The 22,488-nt window shown below is 35.8% G+C and overlaps 1 protein-coding gene across 7 annotated transcripts in view; it reads left to right on the plus strand.

Moving 5' to 3' along the window:
• PPP4R4 (protein phosphatase 4 regulatory subunit 4) overlaps nucleotides 1–22,488 on the plus strand; it is a 119,621-nt gene that overhangs the window by 81,355 nt on the left and 15,778 nt on the right. For 6 of the 7 annotated variants that reach the window (XM_004262365.3, XM_049706992.1, XM_049706997.1 and 3 more), the window contains 9 exons: nucleotides 35–154; nucleotides 2,479–2,556; nucleotides 3,401–3,484; nucleotides 4,320–4,502; nucleotides 9,329–9,434; nucleotides 10,924–11,071; nucleotides 15,012–15,156; nucleotides 18,009–18,050; nucleotides 18,151–18,225. In XM_004262365.3, the coding sequence (XP_004262413.1) occupies nucleotides 35–154; nucleotides 2,479–2,556; nucleotides 3,401–3,484; nucleotides 4,320–4,502; nucleotides 9,329–9,434; nucleotides 10,924–11,071; nucleotides 15,012–15,156; nucleotides 18,009–18,050; nucleotides 18,151–18,225 (981 nt within the window). The remainder of the gene's footprint in view (nucleotides 1–34; nucleotides 155–2,478; nucleotides 2,557–3,400; nucleotides 3,485–4,319; nucleotides 4,503–9,328; nucleotides 9,435–10,923; nucleotides 11,072–15,011; nucleotides 15,157–18,008; nucleotides 18,051–18,150; nucleotides 18,226–22,488) is intronic. The other variant, XM_049706993.1, reaches the window with a different exon arrangement.

Below are 22,488 nucleotides of genomic sequence, written 5' to 3' on the forward strand. Positions count from 1 at the left end.
TTCCCACTCATCTTCTCCCTCCCACCTCCACCAGGCCATGATTGTTTTTGTTGATCCTAAAAATTTCCACATGGATCTCTATTCTACATTCTTCTGCCTTTGTCATGACCCTGAAGTACCAGTCAGATACACTATTGCTATTTGCTTTCATGAAGTAAGTCTGAAAAAGTGATACCACTTTACATTTGTTGTTAATTCTACCTACATGTAGTATATGATTTTTTGATATTTTGTACACATCTGTTTACAGATTTATTAAAAGATACAGGCTCCATATCGCTCTCATATTCTAGTCCTAAATATTGAAAAATTCCCGTAATTCTCTTTAGAATGTTACACAGAATTCATTTACATAAATACGTTATATTCGTTTAACAGGTATTAATCCATTCGTTCAGTATATCTCTAGTAAATCCTTACTTTAAGCCAGACATTGTGGTATGGATGTGGCTGTTACAGATCTGGAAGTAAAATCAGTTTTTATATGCTTTATAATGTTTATATTTAGCTTTACACCTAAACTTAAGAACTCGAGTACACATGGAAAATTGAGAGATAGATTATTTAAATTTATGGTTTTTACTGCAAATGGATCATGTTTCGTGAGCACAGCTTTTAGATTCAGCTGTTACAACAACTCTCCATATTGTAAGAGCAAAAGTGAATTTAAACTTTATGATGAATATAATTAACTTCTTAACCCTTGAGATTGAAATTTAGGGCATGTTTCTCGAGTGATTGCAGTAAGTACATGTTGCTATAACTGCAGTAAACATGTATAACCTATAACTTGCCAACTTTAGGACTGTCACATAAAAATATCTGTGTGGGTTAATAAAATATTCCCTTCTTTTATGAGAGGTATAATAAATATTCTTATTCTCAGTGAGAATATTTCATCCCCTTCCTTGCACTGTGTTCAGAGCATTGTCAGATTAGCTGAAAGTGCAAAGGATATCCATAGCAGCATTAGAAACGTTACTTAAGACTCTTGGCTATTGAATGATAGGCTTTGCTTCTTTTGAATAACATTTTTTTTCTGGTGTGAATGAAATGAATGTTCATTCTGCAAAGTCCAGAAAATATTCCCTTTAAATGGTGTAATTAATTAAAATAATTCAGTGTTGAACAATTAAGTCATCTTTGTAAATATGCATATAGGAATATGCTTTTGGAGGAGGAGAGAGGGCAGAGGGCACTGGCTGGCTGAGTGAACTACTTGTCTCTAATATGTATTAAGTGGGTATTTAGGCATGGTTACCATGCACGCTTGTATTTGTCTAGATTGGTGGTCTCCAGAGATGATTGCATGAGATTAGAGTCTGAGAAAGCAATATTTATGCAATACGAGAGTTTCTATTTATGTTTATTTTTATCTCATACCTTTAATATTTCATTTTATTTATGTCCACTATAAGTGGACATAATGTGTTAGCACCATAGAAAAAAAAATTGAAATATGTACACAAAAATATTTCACCAGTAGAAGTGAGTTTGGAAATCATTGATTTAGCTATTTGCTGGGTGGCTAATTCCTGTATTCTGACAATCATACCATGTAGGTAGGTTAAGATGATACTTCATAAATGAATGGTTAGTCTAGGTTTGTCCTTTTAAATAATGAAATTCCACTGGTGGATTTAAATTTCCTTAACAGTATTATTGTTGGATTCTGATAATTACTTTAGTATGTTCTGAGTTTATTCTTGTTTTTCAGAAAAATAATATTTTGAAAGTACTTTCAAAAAGTCAAAAACAACCCTGTAGAGCAAAGACTTTTAAAACACCTTCTTTGTCTAGGAACCCCTTTTTCAAGTAAAACCTTACTCAGAAACCCAGTATGTGGAAAAAATAACCCAAAAACTTAAAGATGAAGTAGAAACTGGTGAATCTACCATTGCAGATTTTTACTGTTGCTTGTCTACAGGGAAAAAAAAAAAACAGTTCACAAAGGAGTTGGTTTAGTCTAGATTCTCCCAACTCCCAACTCCTCTCTTGCTGATTGAAGTCTTTGATGGGAAAAGTCTTCGAAGTTTTGCTTGCTTAGGAGTTTTCTCTATCCCTATGTGGCTACTGGCCTTCAGTAGAATTTGTCCCCTCTGGGAGCTCTGAACCAAGATGAATGCTCCCATGGCTGGTTTCCCTTGAAAGACCCTGTTGGCTGCTCTAAGACTTTAAAATGTGAACTACAGGCATCCATGGGCTCATTAGTGCTTGTGAGAGGGAAGTTATGACTGATAAATCCATTCTTCTACACTCCCGACCCTCATATGTTCACACACTCCAGTGTGTTAGGAAGCAGACTGAAAAGCTTACGTATGCAAGTAATTTTTCTAGAAATCTAATTTTATAGTTGTGTTGTAAACAAGTCTCATTTTAGAAGAAAATCTAACAGGGATTACTCTTTTAAAAATTGTTTTTATAACCTTTATATGTCTAGTAGTCTCAAATCTGAGAGACTTTATTGCTCCATTCTAGGTTTCTAAACTTCTGAATTCTGGAGTGTATTTAATACATAAAGAACTAATAACATTATTACAAGATGAATCATTGGAGGTAATACCTTCTTACTTTGCTTTTTACTTCTTTTATATTAAGTTTGAATATGTCAATGCCTTTTTTCTTTTATTTTCCTGCTTCTTGGGAATTGCATGAATTCTAATAGCTGACTAGCCCCAGAAGCTTCAAGTCGATATGCCACTGTATCATAGACTAGAAATTGGGAATATCTTTTTAAAATAGTAGGTTTTAAAATATACATGTATATTTGTTTGTTATGGAAAATTTTGGAAAGGTCAAAAAGTAGACAGACAAAAGAATACTTTTAGTTCTGATCACTGTTTCTCTTGTCTTATATTTTTTCATTTTCTATTTTTTCTATATAAAGTTTTTAAAATTTTACATACTTGTGATCATATGTTATATCACATTTTATATCTTTTTGTTTCTCCTAGCATTGTTTGGGGAGTATACTTGTGGAGGCTTTGGAATACTTTATTTTGATGCTTTATCTACTATATCCTATTCACCCAAATGACTGCTAGCTTGCCAAGTCTCAACTCCTCAACATTAGACATCACTGAAGGTGTCGTCTGACTTAAACTGCTTTTCAAAAGTTGGGAGGCAGTTTTGAGCATGTTGTCAGGCTGTCTCAGATCTAGACGATTTGAATATTATCAAGAGGCAGACATACTAATCTCTTTTCAAAGGTAGTTTGATCAAGGTAGCTAATTTTGTTTCTAAGACTTTGCAGCAAGAAGATGACAGAGCAAGAAAATAGAAACCCCCAAAATGCTGTTTGGTAACTCATACTATTTCTGTGTAGAAATTGGCATGTTGATTAATCTAAGATTAGAAAAACAGCCATCACAAGAAGAGTAATCAATATCTTTGTTAAAAGGTACTAGATGCTCTCATAGATCATCTTCCAGAAATCCTGGAACTTATGTCTACTGGTGGAGAAAGCAGTGTTCAAGAAAATAAGGTAAATCCCATGTATCAAAAAAGTTTCTGGACATTATATGGCCTACCTTACTCTGCAGAGTTGTGAGGAATCAACAGAAGTGTATGAAAAACATTTAAAATAGTGCTTGCCACATAGTAGGTGCTCAGTAAATGTCTGCTAGAGTTTGAACAGCTTGAATTTCCTCTACCATTCCCTTTTTTTTTTAAACATCTTTATTGGAGTATAATTGCTTTACAATAGTGTGTTAGTTTCTGCTATTTAACAAAGTGAATCAGCTATACATATACATATATCCCCATATCCCCTCCCTCTTGCGTCTCCCTCCCACCCTCCCTATCCCACCCCTCTAGGTGGTCACAAAGCACGGAGCTGATCTCCCCGTGAGATGCAGCTCTTCCTACTAGCTATCTATTTTACATTTGTCCTCTACCATTCTTACATTACCACAGTCCTTATTTATTGTCCTTGGAGTTTACATTCATATTTTCAGTTCTTATTAGCATTTATTATTACTGCAAAGAATAGCAACTGTTGAGGACAGAAAGGTAGGAATTTAGAAGGTCAAAGTCTGCTGACAGTGAAATAGAATACATTTTACTTTAGAAGGGTTGTGAATCCCAGTCTCTTTCAAAATTTTGTTTCCAGTAATCATAAATTTTATATATAGATTTTTTTTTAAGTATTTGATTTTAATAAATATTTACTTCCCTGTGACAACTAAGATGCCTCCTAATTTCCGAAAAGGTTAAGAGTTCCCCCTCCCCGGTGTATTGTAAGACTGAATAATTTGGCTGAGTGCTGAAACTGATTTCTTTAATTATCTTTGATTCTCTTGATGTGTTTTCTTCTTTAGTTATCATCTCTCCCTGACTTGATTCCAGCTCTCACAGCTGCTGAGCAGCGAGCTGCAGCCTCTTTAAAGTGGAGAACTCACGAGAAGCTGCTCCAGAAATACGCCTGTCTGCCGCACGTCATATCAAGTGATCAGATTTATTACCGTTTCTTGCAAAGAATGTTCACAATCGTGATGACAAATGTGAGCCCAATACCCGTTATCTGACTTTCTCTTGAACTTGCTTCTGTTTTGGAATTAACCAAATTATCCACATTATTGAAATAGAATGACACACTCAGTTCATGCCCTTCTGCCTGGAGGGGTGTTACCTTTGCTTCCCCACCGGTTCTCCTTTTCATCAGCTTCTGCCTAGCTGGAGAGAGGGATGCACAGGGAGAGTGTAAACACATGCACTGCAAGCTTGATACCGTTCTTCTCAAGGGAGAGGTTGGCAGGAGTCAGTGATCTCAACTGCAAAGTGCCTTTTGCTCTCATGTACACCTTTCATGTCTCATGGCCTCAGCTGTGCCCTGTTGCCTTAAGGGTATCCCTTAAGCCCCTTAATACTAGTTTGGGTTCTTTTTCTTTTATAGTACCTGAACAGTGACTTGTTACAAATAAAATGTATACAAAAAACACGGATGCCCTACTATGTATAACCTCAAAATTAGAGTCAAAGTAGGGGGAAAAAAAAAGACTTGTATTCAAATTTCCCCATAGAGTAAGTTGTCTACCTTTTTCCTTAAAATTTCCAGAGAGGATTGTTTAACCCTCAGTTCACTATACATTGAATATGACATCCTACTACCATTTTTTGAAGTATAAAAAAGTTCTGCATAATGTATATGTTTTAGAAACTATTAAAAAAGTACTTTGAATTCTTATTGTTCTCAAAAAAAGTGAGATAACAAAATCTAGTAGCCATCTCAAAAACCCCAAATCAGGTTTAGCTTCAAAGAGGAAAAAAATGACATTATTGGTGTCATTTACAACTTAACTAAAAAAAAAAAGGAAAAAGGCATATATCTTATGACCTAACACCTCTACATGAAGTTTGTTTCATGTATCAAAGCAAAGTCTAGGGGTTGAAGGTTATTTTATAGATGTAATAATCTTAAAAATTGATATTGACAAAAATAAGTTCCTTCTCAGAGGATAATGTGTGAATGCACCACATAGAAAATTTCACATGAAATCAAGCAGAATTTATTAATTGCTGTATTCAGCAGTTAATTATTCGAGTCTGCTGTGTCAGGCACTGTTCTAAGAGCTGGGGATATAGGGTGAATAAGACAGACAGAATCCTGCTCTAAAGGACCTTGCATTCTTACATGGTGGTCATGTGGGAAGTGATAAATAGTAAAATAAAATAAATATATTAACAGGTGATCTTGATCTTAATTGTCTCAACCTGATTACTTAGTAAGTGTCTTTGTGTTTAGAAAGCTAAGAATACATAATTATTCCATATTTGTACTTTCCCTTATCAGGAAAGAGAAATGATTTATAACATAGTGTGAACAAAATACTTTCAAGCCTGAGGGATCTGCTTTATGTTTTCTTTTACAAGGAGGTAATTCCACACTTAAAAAGAAATACGTGATTCACTATAGCACATTTTCCATGATCAAAAAAGACACTTATATTCTGTTTCAATATTCCCTGGAGAAAAGATTATATTTTTAGTTCCGTATCTAATGGTCGTAATATTCATTCATTTAACAAAATTTATTGAGCACTTACTATGTGCTGAGTACTATTCTAGATGCTAGGAGCACAGTAGTGAATGAAAAGACAAAGGACCTGTTCTCATAGAACTTTAAATTCTATTAGAGACAGAAAATAAACACATATAATACATACATCATACACCAGGGATGAAAAGTACAAGGAGGAATTAAAAACCAGGGTAGAGGGGAAGAAAGTGATGGAGGGTCGTAGGATGGTATTGTGAATATAGTGGTCAGGAAAAAGCCCTTTCTGATTAAATATGCTTTGTGCAGAGGCTTGGACCAAGTAAGGGAGTGACCATGTGGAGGTCTGAAGGACAGGTGGTCCTCGCAAAGGGAAGAGTGGACGCAAAGGTGTGATACGGCGTGTGCTTGGTTGTGTGAGGAGCAGCAAGGAAGCCCGTGTGGCGGTCGTTAGCGAGAGATGAGGCTGGAGAGGTCGCTGGGCCCACAACACGCAGGTGCTTGAAGGCCATGAGGTAGAGCGTAGATTGTATTCTGTGATACAGGGGAAGGCTTTGGAAGGTTTTGAGTAGAGGAATGACAGAAACTAACATTTTTTCCTGCTTTAGTTATGAAAAAAATTTAAAACGCAGAAAGGCAGAGAAAATACTATAATGAACCCTCACACACCCATCACCTAGGTTTAACAGTTGTCAACATTCTGACGTATTTTCTATTTCATCGTGCTGAAAAATTTTAATTATAGATATCATTGTATTTTTATTTCTAAACATTTCAGTATTCATCTCTAAAAAAGGACATTGCCCTATATAACTATGATACAATTATTACATTTGACAAAATGAACAGTTATCTTTAATATCATTTAAAGTTCATATTAAAATTTACCAATTGTGCCCCAAATATGTGTGACAGTTGTTTTCTTCCATATAGGATCCAAGTAAGATCTATACATTGCCTTAGGTGGTTACATCTCTTAGTTCTCTTTTAATGCAGAACAGATTCCCTCTTCGCCCTTCCCCACTTTTTCATGACATTGAATTGAGGAAGAGACTTAGTCAGTTCTGTAGAATGTCTTCATGGATTAACTTGTTTATCTCTTCTCCATATTTCTTCTAAACTGGAGGTTTGATAAGGGCTTGCCGAGTCTTAGGTTAAACGTTTTTGGCAAGAATACTTCATAAATGCTGCTGTGTATTTTATGTTGCATTGTGTCTGGACGGCTGTCCCTCCGTAAGTGAGCTAGGAGTGGTTGTGCAGATGGGGACAGCTCTGTTAGCCTACTGCAAAATTGTGTTTTCTCTCTTGTGATCTGCGTCACAATCTGAAGCCGACACTTCAACACTCGGAATACCCAGTTTCCCACCAAGCTTTTACCCATTAGTTTTAGCATCCAATGATGATCCTTGCCTGATCAGTTATTTCATTATAACTTGCAGAAAAATGATTTTTTAAATTCTGTCTTTTCTTCTACATTGTTGATGGCATTCTTCTCAGGAGAAATGCCTTTATTTTACATCTACTTGGGTAATTTATTTACCCTAAAATATATCTCCTAATGTAAAGAGAGGGTAAATTCTTATTTCTTTCCCTCTAATTATCAATTTTCGGAGTTAGGAAAACTCTGAAGTGGTGCAGTAGCCACTTCCAATGATGATGAATGAATTTTGTTTTTGTCTCTTTCTTTTAGACTCATCATTTTATATTAAATAATGTTTTAATCAATTACAGTCATTATTGGCATGCTTAAGTGGTCACGACTTCTTTAAACTGGCTTTTACTTGTTTTGATATAATTACTTTTATCTTTGATTTCTGGCCCAAAAGACATTACCTTATACTGTGAGGTATAAAATACACGTATTTTAAACTACTTTTATTTCAAATGACTAGTGTTTATGCATTTGAAATTCTATTAGTATACAAAAAATGAAAGAAAAGAGTAACATCCTTTTATTTAGTTCATTTATCTAAAATTCATTTTCCGTAATTCCACTGATATTTCTGTTTATGTACATTTCTTAAATTTTCTGTTCTAACTCATAGTGAATATTCTTTTTTTATATTCGATTAAAAGCACCACATGAAATGGTTCTCAATAGAATGGAAATAACTTGTATAAAATATGAGAGGAGGGGCTTCCCTGGTGGTGCAGTGGTTGAGAATCTGCCTGCTAATGCAGGGGACATGGGTTCGAGCCCTGGTCTGGGAGGATCCCACATGCCGCGGAGCAACTAGGCCCGTGAGCCACAACTACTGAGCCTGCGCGTCTGGAGCCTGTGCTCCGCAACAAGAGGCCGCGATAGTGAGAGGCCCGCGCACCGCGATGAAGAGTGGCCCCCACTTGCCACAACTAGAGAAAGCCCTCACACAGAAAGGAAGACCCAACACAGCAAAAATAAATAAATAAATAAATAAACTCCTACCCCCAACATCTTTAAAAAAAAAAAAAAAGATTGATTTAAAAGTAAGATTTAAAAAAAAAATATGAGAGGAGGTAGCAGGCAGTACTCTCTGAGCAATGTATAGTTTTTCCTACTTGAATTTCAAGGATCCTAGTATAATAGTCTGAATCGTCAAGAATTGATTGTTATAATATTTATATGTAAGTCAAGATGGTGAACATGAATCTATACTGGATACAGTATATCTGATTGAGAGATTTTTCTCTAATACATCATTTGAACCCAAATCCAGTAAAGATGAATGGTTGAATTCATTTAGAATTAAGGTTCTGCCCAGTGGTATGACAGAAATTCAAAGGACAAAGGAGTTTAAAACACTGGTAAGAGTAATTGGTATGTTGTCCCTTGGGTTCTAAGCTTTATCTGTGTCATGGACCGGGGACCTCCAAGAATGGCATTGAGGTGGAAGAGGCCAAACTAAGCCAGAGGGATCTGACATATACCTGGTCATGGGATCTCTGAGTTTATATTTTAGAAGTTGCACATCTTTGGTGAGATACCTGACACAGGGTATGTTCTAACAAATGTTTGTTGAATAAATGAGTGACAAGGTCCAGAGGTGGTTGAGATTAATTTGGGGAGAATATCACTTAAGATGAAGTGGCAAGGAAATGAGAGTCAAATATAAATCAAATCTGGATGACTTGGAAATGACTGCCAAATTGAATTAACTTTGTAGTGTGATAGTAGATTAGTTGATTTGCCTGAGCGATGGTAACATTAAATTATGAAGACACTTCCACAGTGACTTGAGAGGTAGGCAATACTGCTTTTACTTTTAGTCAATAACTTAAAATAGATTTATGGGGCCAAATTATTCAGAGTATATACTATTAGACTGGTTTAATTGTCTTCCTTATTTCTTTAAGAATGTCTTACCTGTCCAAAAGGCTGCTTCACGAACTCTATGCATTTTTCTACGTTATAATCGTAAACAAGAACAGAGACACGAGGTCATTCAAAAATTAATTGAACGTAAGTAATCATTGTCTCTCATTTTGAAAAATAGAAAGTAAACAAACTGGTTGGCCTTAGTTAGCGCTGACTTATATTATGTTTCATTTTGCCATGAATAATTAGGCCAGTGTTGGTATACATTTGCATTCGAGTTTTGTAGGCTAATTTTTTTGGCTTGTTCTAGAAATCTTTGACAGGATCAGATTTGTGATGAATGAGAGTAGTGACTACTCTAGGCTGCCTTTTGTGAATTTCTACACTTGAGAAATTAAAATATGTATACTTATTGTTGAAAGCCCAGTTTCTATCCTGATTAACACAATTTGGAACTAAGATATATAAGTAGGCTATCCTTGAATCTAATAATTTGTTTTATGTTCCTATTTTAAATATCACAGAATGTGAGTTTTGTTCCCTTGAATAGACTTGATAGTACACATGAATGTGAATCTGGTAAGCCGAGGTGGTTTATAATGTCTTAAAAAATTGTCAATTAACAAATGCAAATTTATTTTAATTTGCTATGGGCTAAAATTAAGACAAAAACTTTTTGTTAAAATGTTAATTCTAGAAGTAGTGGTGCGCACCTATATATACTTAGTGAATTTGTTAATTATTGTGTACTTGCTTTGACTGTAGTGTCTTAATGCTTTTATTAAACTCTGTTATCCAGCACAGGCAGGTAATGGAATTTTTCTGGTTATTGGAGTTTACCATTTTAAGTATGGATCACCACTTTTCAAAAAATTCGAGTACATAAAATTCCATTTAAGAAAAAATAATGCTCAATATACTTTAATCTTCCTTTTTTTTACTGCATTTTAATTCAGTTTTCATTTTTTTAGTGGTAGGACCTGACCTTTAGAATGTTTTATTTTGAATGGAGATTCTATTTGGTTTTAAATATTAAGAATTTTGCTTTTGAACATTTCTGTAATAAGGGAGAGAAAATTATCCTTTCAACATTGACCTGAATGATTTTCAGTGATATCGTGTTTACATATGATTTTACTTCAAAGCATTTTTAAGGAAACGAGAAGAAAACAGTTAATTTCATTGGTTAAAGATTTTGAAGTTATACAGACCTGCATTTGAATTCTAGGTCTGTACTTTCCAGCTCTGTGGCTTTAACCTCTCTGAATCTCAGTATCCTTACCTTTTAGGAGGAATAAATTTATTCTCATCCCATTGGATTGACTTTCAGCATTTAATGAGATAATATGTATAAAGTACTTAGCACATGGTGGGTAATCAAAAAATAGTAGATATGTTCATTCAATATTTAATAAATGCTCATGGAACTGAATGCAATGTTTAATACATTTTTTCTGTTTTTTCAGGTGCTATTAATTTGGGGGTATATAATATGATTTTTTTCCCCCTTATCTCTTGCTTTTGCTAAACAAATTGTGGATATAAAAAAGATTGTCATGGACTTAGTGATTTTTTTCACATGAAATTTTATGTAGGAAAAATTAAACTTATAATTTTTTGTTGTTGTTTCTAGAACTGGGCCAAGGAAAAAGTTATTGGAATAGACTCCGATTTTTGGATACCTGTGAATTTATTATAGAGATCTTTTCCAAATCATTTTTCTGTAAATATTTCTTTCTACCTGCTATTGAACTGACACATGATCCAGTAGCAAATGTGAGGTATGGTACCAATCCAAGAAAATATTTGAAAAAATTGTATTTTTTATGTATCTACTGTGATGAATAAATGCCAAAGCATTTTCTTAGTCAATTAAAAATAATCAAGTGAAGAATTTATACTTGGTTTGAAATTCTTGGTAGACTTAACTGAGCCTCAGTAGAACCTGGAAGCGTGATCTTTTAACACTGTCTCAGGTCTTTAGTTTATTGGGCTGATAGCAGTACTCACAGCCAGACTGGCAGGTTTCTCCAGCCACTTGGATACACACATTGGCATCAAGAGAAGATTGAGTAGATGTGATTAATTTATCTCTATCTTCTAAGACTAAAGGAAAAAAATAGTTGAAAGTTGGCTTGGAGAAGATCTGCCCATTTTTACAGGCCCATTTATTCAGAAAAGTAAGGCTGTTTCCAAGGCTTTTAGCTGTCTCACATTTTCAAAATCCAGTAAATGGTAATTGGAGTTGATTAAATAACTGTGATGTTAAATGAAACGGGCCTGAAAATGGCTTGCTTGGAAACTGAAAAAAAGAATAAATGTATTTTGCCTTTTTTTCCTCCCCAAACAAGCATATTAATTTTTTTTTAATTGTGGTAAAACATACATAACATAAAATTTACCATTTTAACTATTTTGTACAATTCAGTGGCATTAAGCACACATGCATACTGTTTGAGTTATTTGTATATTGCATAATGAGTTGAAGAGAATTTTAAACCCTCAGCCATTAGATTTCGTATTTGTGCTCTATGCCTCTGTTCTGAATTTGAGGAACTCATCTGTAGGAGACACAGAGTCAGTTGGCCAAGACTTCCTGAACAGAACTCCAGAGCTCCCTGCTGAGCTTCCACATGCCAGCCATGCTTCATGCTAGTTTCATGCTGTGTGACATATTTGTATCTTTTATAAAAAACTGATGTGCATTGTAGACAACATGCCACCATTTAATACTTTTTAACAGGAAGACTTGGCCAGGCGATAAGCATAGACTGACAGCATGGCTGTTGAGAGGAAATATACCAAGAAGAATTGTCAAAAGATGTTGAAAAGTTCAGCCTGAGAATGTTGTGAGCATTATTTAAGGGGGACACATCTAGACATTGGTTTTGTTTTGTATTTTTAGGGAGAGAAAATACAGAAAGCACCACGGCATTGGCTTTAGTATTTTGTGCATCTTACCTGTGCTCTACAAACTAGAGCTGAGCTTTCCTTGACTTGAGATTTAAAGTGATTTAAAGTAAATTGAAAGACCCCGTTGATAATTCTTTAGAATTTACCTCTTGGTGAATAACTAAGGGATCCAACCACATTGTTAACGTTTTGCAAATTGAAGTTGTGATTCTAGAAAAATAGCTTCCAATGTGTTGAATTGTCATTTATCAAGCAGTTCCCAAAAATTATTTGAAAGGAAGTGAAATCATCTCTACTCGAGTCAGTGTGACTGACAGCATAGCATTGACTCTAAGGGAAAGCAACCTGTTAATTCAAAAACCAGATGAAGATGAATATTGCTCTATGAATTTTGGTGGTTTTTCTGAGTAAGAGATGATCATATAGCAGTTTGTCTTGGTTCTCACTCTCCTGCTTGGGCAGCTGCCAGCCTAACAAATGGGTCCAGCAACACCATATACTAACTGGCTTTTGGATACGAAAGGCTTTGCTCAACACTTTTAGAAATGTGCAGGTAGAATGAAAGCCATGACAGGCGAGAGTGGCCGGATCAAGCACGGTAGGAGGAGAGTTTTTGGAGCCATACTCCCTGAGCTGATTTCCAGCTCTCCACCAGCTATGTGTCTGGGCAACTTACAAAACCTCTCTGTGCATCAGTTTCCGTGGTACCTAATTCATGGGGTGTTCTGAAGAATAAATACTTGAGGCAGTGTACATAAAGAATTTAGTTTACCTGAAAAGTATGATCCCTAATCTCTAAATCTTTATAATCTCCTGGGCCCAGGATTCTCATAGAGATAAATCACTGCTTCTGTAGCTTCTGTTGAATTTCTAGGTCTGCCTTGGGTTATAAAGAATGAAGAGTGCGTGGACTGTTGATTGTTTTTCCTTAAGTGAATGTTTAAAAAATTCATTGAGTCTAGACAATACCAAGGCTAAAAAAAGACTTGGTATTCAAAGGAGCCTTCTCTTCAGCTGCCAGAAATGAAAACAATTCTCTCTGGGGTAATTGGGACCCCTTAATTAGAGAAAGCATTACCATGCTTAGCAGTATCCGTGGTGAGAGCTGAATAAGTTTGGGACTATTATTGCTATGTACAGAGATGAAAATTCTAGAGGAGGAACTTCTTTTGACTTTTTAGTTGAATAAAAAGCAGATTTTGTTGTATAAGAATCCTCAACTGAAGGCTCAGCTGAGAAGGTATCCTGGGAACTCCAGGAATGGGACTTAGTTGTCTCAAGGTTTGGCATAGAAATAAAAAAATAGTATCTGGAGAGCTCTTAGATGAATGAATGAATGAATGAATGAATGAAGACAGCAGCCCCAAGTTAGACAACCAGCCCTGGCAAAGCAGTAGAATTTTAGCTTAGCAAAGCAGAACATTTCTTGCACCGCCTTTTCCTAGGAAGTTTTTTTGTTTGTTTGGGTGGTTGGTTGGTTGGGTTTTTTTATACTTTCCCGGATTTCCTTTCACCTGTCTGGAATTCTTCAGTTTGCTTGTTGCTTCTTTATCAGCCCCATTTAGACTGTGGTGGTGCTGTAGACGCTCTCCTTTTATCTCTTCTTCTCAAACTGCACTTACTTGCCTGGGTGATTCTCCAGTCTCATGGCTTGTGTATCACCTGTGTGCTGAAGATTCCTGACTGCAAATCTCCAGCATGGACATCCACCCTGATCAAAAGACTCATTGAGCCAACTGCCCACTAGGATTTCCATCGACTATCTAACAGGCATCTCAGACTTCATCTGTCCAGTTAATCCCCATCTTCCTCATCTGCACTTGCTCCTTCTGCAGTCTTCTCCGTCTCAGTAAATAACCATTTCGTCTTGCCACTTGCTCAGGTCAGAGCCGTGACTTCCTTTCTGTCACTCCACTTCCAAGCCCTCAGCACATCCTGCCGCTTGTAAAATATATTCAGAATCAAACCACTTCCCACCACCTCACTGCTCTGGTTCAAGCCACCATCATCTCTTGCCTGAATTACTGAAAGAGCCCCCTGCCACCCCGTGTCCCTTTTGTCCTTGACCACCTACAGTCTAATCTCAATACAGTAGCCAGATGATACTTTCCAAACGTTAAGTCACATCATTTCACTCGGCTGTGCAAAACCCTCCGTGGCTTCTCATTGCTCTCAAAATGAAAGCCAGTCCCCAAACCGTGAGCTGCAAGGCCCCGGATGAACTGGCCTCCTATTTCACTCTGAGGCCTCCAGCTGATTTCGTTTTTGCTCTGTTCTAGCTGTGCTAGCCAGTTTGCCAGTTCTGGCCAATTTGTTAATTTGGGGCAACTTCTAAGGCAAGCTCCCCCCTCTTCTCTAGATAGTCACAAGGCTTAGTCCCTAATTTACTTTCATTCTTTGCTTAAATGTCATCTTTTCAGTGAAATCTTGACTAAAAGCCTCCCTGACCACCTGGTTTGAACTTGTAATCCCCCTCCTTGTACTCCTTTGTCGTCTTTCCCTGCTTTATTTTTCTCTGCAGCATTTACCACTGTTTGACAGACATTTTACGTATTTGTTTATCCTCTCTCCCTACCCGTGTACTAGAACATAAGCTCTGTGACAGCAGAGAATTTTGTTGGTTTTCTCCACTGCGTTATCTCAGCATCCAGAATGATGAACGCTTGACTCATCATAGACCCTCCATAGACATTTGTTGCATAAGAAATTCTCAGGCTAGCTAAAGCTTGAGTTTTCTTTCAATTTCATGTGACTGTCATTCTTAGTTATTAAATTCACTCACAAGTTAATACTGTCAATTTATTGCAGAATGAAACTTTGCTACTTGTTGCCCAAAGTGAAATCTACCCTGAAGATCCCTGCAGATAAACATCTACTTCAACAGTTAGAAATGTGTGTGAGAAAACTCCTCTGTCAAGAAAAAGATAAAGATGTTCTGGCCACTGTGAAAAGAGTAAGCGTCCCTCTTGCCACGACATTTGCCTTTCTTGCAGTGTTCACCACAGCCTCACTATCTTAGCTTGATGGGATAGCAATATGTTAAAATATTTCTATCACTGCTAGAGGAGTAAGAATTAGTAACTGATTTGGTTGATGTGTGCTCCAGTTGGATATGAAAGTCCTTCTAGAGGGCACTGAGACATTAATCTTTTATTACTGGTGATATAAGCTCTATGAGAGAGCTTACATTTTAGGTATTCAGTAAATACTGTTCAGCCAATAATGAATGAGTACTTCATTCACCAGACTCTTTATAAGTGATTAGAATTGGGAAAACTTTGTTGGTATAATAGGGAAAGTCACCTTTGATAGAAACTTAGCCCTGAAAGGGCTGGAGGGGCCTTCAGTGATCTGTTGGACTTTGCAGAAGCTCGAGACCTAGAAATGTTCAAGTGTTTGCTTAAGATCTTCTTGGTAAGTGGCAGAGCCAGGGCTGAATACAGATCCCTAGCGCTTTTCAATTATGTAACATTGTGTCTTACGGGTTTTTGTTTGTTCGTTTTAGCGTGTGATCTTATATGGATTGTTTGGCAGTATTGGAACTCTAACACAGTAAACATTTGGGTTAGTGAAGTCAAACCTTAAAATACTTTATAGTCTTCAAAACCTTTTGGTTGAGTATATAATATTTTTATAAGGTTATGTCAAATGAAAATCATTACTTTTATGGTGATAAATTGGGAGATTTGGACTGACATGTATATACACTGATGTGTATAAAATGGATGACTAATAAGAACCTGCTGTATAAAAAAATAAATAAAATAAAATTCAAGAAAAAGAATCATTACTTTTATGAATCTGAATGTGAAGTTCAGGACACATAGTTTTTGAGCATGTATTTGTAGTGAGAGAAGTTAATTTATTAATGTGTTAAGTAACTTGGTGTCGATGGTGAGGAAAACAGAAAGAGTCCTTTGATTTTTTTTTTTTTCCCTAGAGATCATTGCCAGATGTTGCATAAGGAACTTTTTTTTTTTTTTTTTTTTTTTTTGTGGTATGCGGGTCTCTCACTGTTGTGGCCTCTCCAGTTGCGGAGCACAAGCTCCGGACGCGCAGGCCCAGGGGCCATGGCCCACGGACCCAGCCGCTCCGCCGCACGTGGGATCCTCCCGGACCGGGGCACGAACCCGCGCCCCTGCATTGGCAGGCGGACTCCCAACCACTGCGCCACCAGGGAAGCCCCAGGAACTTTTTACTAAAGTGATTTGATAACTTAGTATTAATTAGTATAATTTTATTTTACTGAAATGTAAATTCTTCTTTCATTAACTGAAATAATCAGAAATACCCAGAGTCTGGACATGCATCTAAATCTAAAAACATAGATACACATAACATTTGTTTCTGTCTTTACCGTTTAATTACAGAAGTGTAAGCAATGGAATTAACTTTCAAAATAGTAAACGTGAGACAGTTACTTTTTTGAGAGAATTTATTAACTGAAGAGGTAACTCAAGCTAACCCTATAAATAGGGGCAAAAATGATATAATTAAATTGATAGATTATTAACTTTCAATGGATTATTCTGTAGTACAGCCCTTATTTTAAGAACGTGTCACGTGAGGAAGTCAGTCTGTCCCATGAAAATTCTATAGTATAATGTTTATCAAACTGATGTATTGGTATGGGAACCTCTCAGGAAGCTAGCTATTCAAAGCTTTGGGATAAAAATGAAATAGTCAGTTTCTTAAGATGAAAAGTAATTTCATTTAAAAGGGCTATTTCATGCCATAAATTATAACATTTTCATAAATTTCAGCATAAAAATAAAACTTCAAATAAATATTATGTTTGCAATGGATAGCTTTGGGCATATGAATAAATGTACTTTATCCTGGCCATCAGAGTTACTCCTGTAAAAAAGTACTGTCCTCTATCAGAGACAGAACCCTGGATTAGATGGGCCATTCATTGTTTGACTGAAATAATTTATTTCAGACCAATGTATTTGAAAAGACAAATTCTAAATTAAGAGAATGCTTTCAGAGTAAAGTTTTTTCTATTGGTCAAAATGTCATAATAATCAAAAGTTTCTGTGGCAAGGAACTAAGGATATTAAGCCCAATGATACCTAGCTTTGTATATATTTAGCTAAAAGTTTTTTTAAAAAATTCAAAAATTATATTGTATTTCTGAAGATTCAGAAAAGAGTGGCACAGGAAGTTATTAGAAACTAAATTCCATGTGTTTAGTATTTAAAATAATCCTCTACACTTGCTTTTCTTTTTTTTTTTTTTAATGTAATTAATTAATTTATTTTTGGCTGAGTTGGATCTTTGTTGCTGTGCACGGGCTTTCTCTAGTTGTGGTGAGTGGGGGCTACTCTTTGTTGCGGTACGCAGGCTTCTCATTGCGGTGGCTTCTCTTATTGCCGAACACGGGCTTTAGGCACGTGGGCTTCAGTAGTTGTGGCTCGCGGGCTCTAGAGCGCAGGCTCAGTAGTTGTGGCGCACGGGCTTAGTTGCTCCGCGGCATGTGGGATCTTCCCAGCCCAGGGGCCCTGTGGCCCCTGCATTGGCAGGTGGATTCTTAACTACTGCTCCACCAGGGAAGCCCTACACTTGCTTTTCTTAAGTTGAAAAACTTTTAAAAGTTTAAGTGGATCTTGGTGTTAATATATAGAGGTTGATTAAAAACACAACATAGAGTTGGGAAGAACTTTAGAGACTTTCTAATTTAGCCTTTCACATAGTGGAGAAGTCTCTTCTTTGATCCTCCCTCTGGAAAAGGAGTCTTTCTGAGAAATGATTAGTTGATTTAATTTAATTACTGTTGAATAATTTAAAACATTTTCTTTGCAGACTGTGTTAGAGTTGGACAGAATGGAAATGTCCATGGACGCTGTGAGTACACTCTCTTTACCTTATGTTGAAAGGAATATTTAAAAATTGGCAGAGACTCATCATTAATGTTTCACAATTTCATTTTAAACTTTAAACTTAGTTTCAGAAAAAATTTTATGAAAAAGATTTGTTGGATCAAGAGAAAGAAAGAGAAGAGCTACTTCTTTTGGAAATGGTATGTTTTCACACACACACACACGTACTCTTTTCTGACCAGTATTAACTGTGCTTTGTTATTAAATCTAATCAATAATTTCTTTCAGTTTCATACTAATTTTATTTTCCCTAAATGACTAAAGAAGAATCCTGACCTTTTGAAATATGTTCTTTTATGAATTGTAAGGAAAACTACATTTGAGAGCCTTTAAAAAAAAAAAAACTACCTTATTGAAGTATGATTGACTTATGATTAACAGCAAATACTTAAAGTGTGCAATTTGGTGAATTTTGACATACAGACATACCCATGAAACCAGAATATAAAATACCAAACGTTGCCATTCCTTCAAAAATTTCCTTGTGCCCCCTTAGTGATTCACATCTTCTACTCTAGTCCCTAGCAACCACTAATCTAGTTTCTGTCACTGTAAATTAGTTTGCGTTTTTTAGAATTTATATAAATTGAATCATATGTTAGTACCTTTTTGGGTCATGCTTCTTTCCATCAGCATGATTACTTTGAGATTCATCCATGTTTTTGTGCATATAAAGAGGTCATTCCTTTTTATCTCTGAGTAGTAGTCCGTACCGCGGATATACCACAACGTGTTTATCCACGTCTTAACGGACATTTGGGTTACTTCTAGCTTGGGAACATTAGTGAAGAAGTCTTTGAGTGGACATAAGTTTTCATTTCTCTTGGGGAAATAACTTAGGAATGGAATGGCTGGATCGTATGGTAAACTACACTTAACTTAAAAACAAAGACTGTTTTACAAAGTGCCTGTGCCGTTTTGCATTCCCACTGGCTGTGGTGGAGAGCTTCGGTTACCCCGTATCCTCTCTAATGCTCGAGAGGGTGGGTATGTAATGTTATCTCAAATTGCTTATCCCTGATGCCTAAGAAGGCTGAGCATCTTTTCCTTTGTGTATTGGCCATCCTTATATCTTAGTTGATGAAGTCTCTTTTCAGATTTTAAAGTGATTTTTGTTTATCTTCTTATTGAGTTGTGAGAGTTCTTTATAAACTCTGAATACAACTCCTTTGTCAGAGATACATTTTATGAATATTTTCTTGGAGTCTGTGCTTCATGGTGTCTTTGGACGAGAAGAAGTTTTTAATTTTGATGAAGTCCAACTTATCCTTTTTTTCTTTTAGCATAGTTCATGCTTTTTTGTTCTAAGAGTCTTTTGTCTATCCCCAAATTATAAAGACTTTTTCCTGTGTTTTCTTCTAGGAATTTTAGTTTTAGGTTTTACATTTAGGTCTATGATTCATTTCAAGTTAATTTTTATATATGTTTATTTTTTCCATCTCAATGAGCAATTATTCTAATGCCATTTATTGAAAACTTTACTTCCATTGAATTGCCTTAGTACCTTTTTTAAAAAAATCAGTTGTCCATATATACATATGTCTGTTTCTTGACTCCCATTCTGTTGCAGTGATTTATAGGTTTATCTTTTTGGCAATTCCAAACTATCTTGATCGCTATAACTTTATAGTAATTCTTAAAATCAGGTAGGGTAACTTTTCCAACTTTTTTAAAAATTGCTTTGGCCAGTAGAGGCCCTTTTCATCTTGATACAATGTTTAGAATCAGTTTATCAATTTCTATAAAAAGCCTGCTGGAATTTTAGTTAGGATTGTGTTAATTAGCATTGATCTGTAGGTCAATTTGGAGAATTGCCATCTTAACAATTAAGCCTTCCAATCCATGAACATTGTCTACCACTTCATTTATATAGTCTTCTTAGTTTTGGTAGAGTTAAGTGTAGAGTTCAAGGCAGTCTTTTGTTAGATTTATTTCTAGTATATTACGTGTCTTGGCATTATAAATGGAATTGTAATTTAAAGTTTTACTTTCCAGTTTTTTGTTGCTGGAGTTTAAGAATACTATTGATTTTTGTATATTAACCTTGTATTTTGAAAATGTGCTAAGTGTGCTTATTTGTTGTAGAAGTTGGTTTTTAGATTTAATAGGACATGAGTCTACCTGAGCCATTATGACATCTTTTAGTACAGTAGGATTACTTCTTCCTGTTCAGTGTTTGTACCTTTTATTTCTTTCTTTTTGTCATATTAAAAGGTCCAGGACCTCCAGTATAATAAGAGACCTCTGACTAATGAAAGTGATGCAAGTAGGCATCTTTGTCTTTTTACTGATCTTAGGGGGAAGCAGTTCAATCTTTCATCATTAGGTATGGTGTTACCAATAGGTTTTATATAGATGCCCTTTATCGCTTCTATTCCTAGTCTGCTGAGAGTTTTTATGAGTGATTGTTAAATTTTGCCAGATGCTGTTTCTGCATTTCCTGAAATGATATTTGTTTTTCTACTTTCATTGTGTTAAAACACTGAGTTACATTGATTTTTCAAATGGTAAACCGATTTTATATTTTGGGGATAAACTCTATTTGGTGATGATATATTGTCCTTTTCTCCGCTGTTGGATGCTTGGCTAATTTATTTAAAGGAATTTTGCCTTTGTATTCATAAATTCATAGTGGGAACTGGTTTATAATTTTTGGGGTCATTTCTTCGGTCTTTTAAATTTGGTATTTGAGTTATTCTGGCCTCATAAAATGAGATGGATAGTATTACCACTTCCTCTATTTTCTGACAAATTTTGTATAAAATTGTTTTTTTTCCTTCCTTGAGTGTTTGATAGAATTCACTAGTGAAACTATCAAGACTCAAAGTTTTCATTTTGGAAGCATTTTGATAATTCATTCAATTACTTAAATAGCTATAATACTATTCAGATTTTCTTTCTTTTTTGTCAATTTGATAAGTTGCTTCCCCTCCCCAATTTGTCCGTGTCATCTAAGCTGTCAAATTTGTTGGCATATGTTGTTTATAATATTCTTATATTATCCTTCTAATGTATATAGAATCTATGGTGATACCCCCTTTTATATATATATATATATGTGTGTGTGTGTGTATATATATATATATGTGTGTGTATATATATATATATTTTTTTTTTTTTTTTTTTTTTTTCCCGGTACGCGGGCCCCTCACTGCTGTGGCCTCTCCCGTTGCGGAGCACAGGCTCCAGATGCACAGGCTCTGGACGCGCAGGCTCAGAAGCCATGGCTCACAGGCCCAGCCGTTCCGCGGCATGTGGGATCCTCCCGGACCGGGGCACGAACCCGCGTCCCCTGCATCGGCAGGTGGACTCTCAACCACTGTGCCACCAGAGAAGCCCCCCTTTTATATTTTTATCTTAGTGATTGGTGTTTCTCTCTGTCTCTTCGCCCCCCCCCTTTTTTTTTTGAATTGCTTTTTGGTGTTTTCTCTAGAGATTACAGCAGACATACCTAACCTTTTATAGTCTTCTTATTGTTAATATTGTACCACTTTATTTAACAGTGATACAGAACCCTTTACCTGCTCCATACTGTTCTTTATGTTACACTTGTCATGTGAATTACATCTGCACTGAAAACCCCACCAGTCAGTGTGATAATTTTTGTTTTAAGTTGTCATATGTATCTTGAAGAACTTAAGAGAGTAAACCTATGTGTTTACTCAGATGTTTACCATTTCCAGTGCTCTTCATTCATTGCTTAGGACCCAAATGTCCCTCTTATTTTTTCCCTTCAGCCTGAAGAACTTTCTTTGGAAGTTCTCGGAGTGCAAGTATTTTGTAACAAATTATCTTCGTTTTCCTTTATCTAGAATGTCTTATTTGTGCCTTTCTCTCTAAAGGATATTTATTGGTTACAGAATTCTGGGTTTACAGCCTTTTTTATACTGTACTTTAAGAAGTGTTTCTGTCTGTGTTGTGGTCTCCATAGCATCTGATAAAATATCTGTTCTCATTTGAATTATTATTCTTCTCTATATAATGTTGTTTGTCTCTGTCTACTTCCAAGATTTTTTCTTTTCTTTTTTATCTTTAGCAGTTTGCTTGTGATGTTTTTAGGCATGATTAGCTTCAAATTTGTTCTGTCTTGGATTTGCTGAGCTGTAAATGAGTGTCATTTCCCAAATTTGGGAAGGTTTGAGCCATTATTTATTTCAATATATGTTCTGTCCCAGTTCCTCACTCTTATACCTCTGGGTCTCCAATTGCACATATGTTAAATCTTTTGATACTATCCCACAGGTCCATGAGGCTTTGTTCTTTCTTTCTTTTTTTTTTTTTTTCCTTAAACTCTGCTACTCAGAGTGAATAATTTCTGTTGATCCATCTTCAGTGTCACCAGTTCTTTTCCTGCCCTCTGCATTTGGCTGCGGAGACTCTCCACTGATTTTAAAATTTCCATT

This window comes from Orcinus orca, chromosome 2 (genome assembly GCF_937001465.1).
Source record: "Orcinus orca chromosome 2, mOrcOrc1.1, whole genome shotgun sequence".
Classification (NCBI taxonomy): Eukaryota; Metazoa; Chordata; class Mammalia; order Artiodactyla; family Delphinidae; genus Orcinus; species Orcinus orca.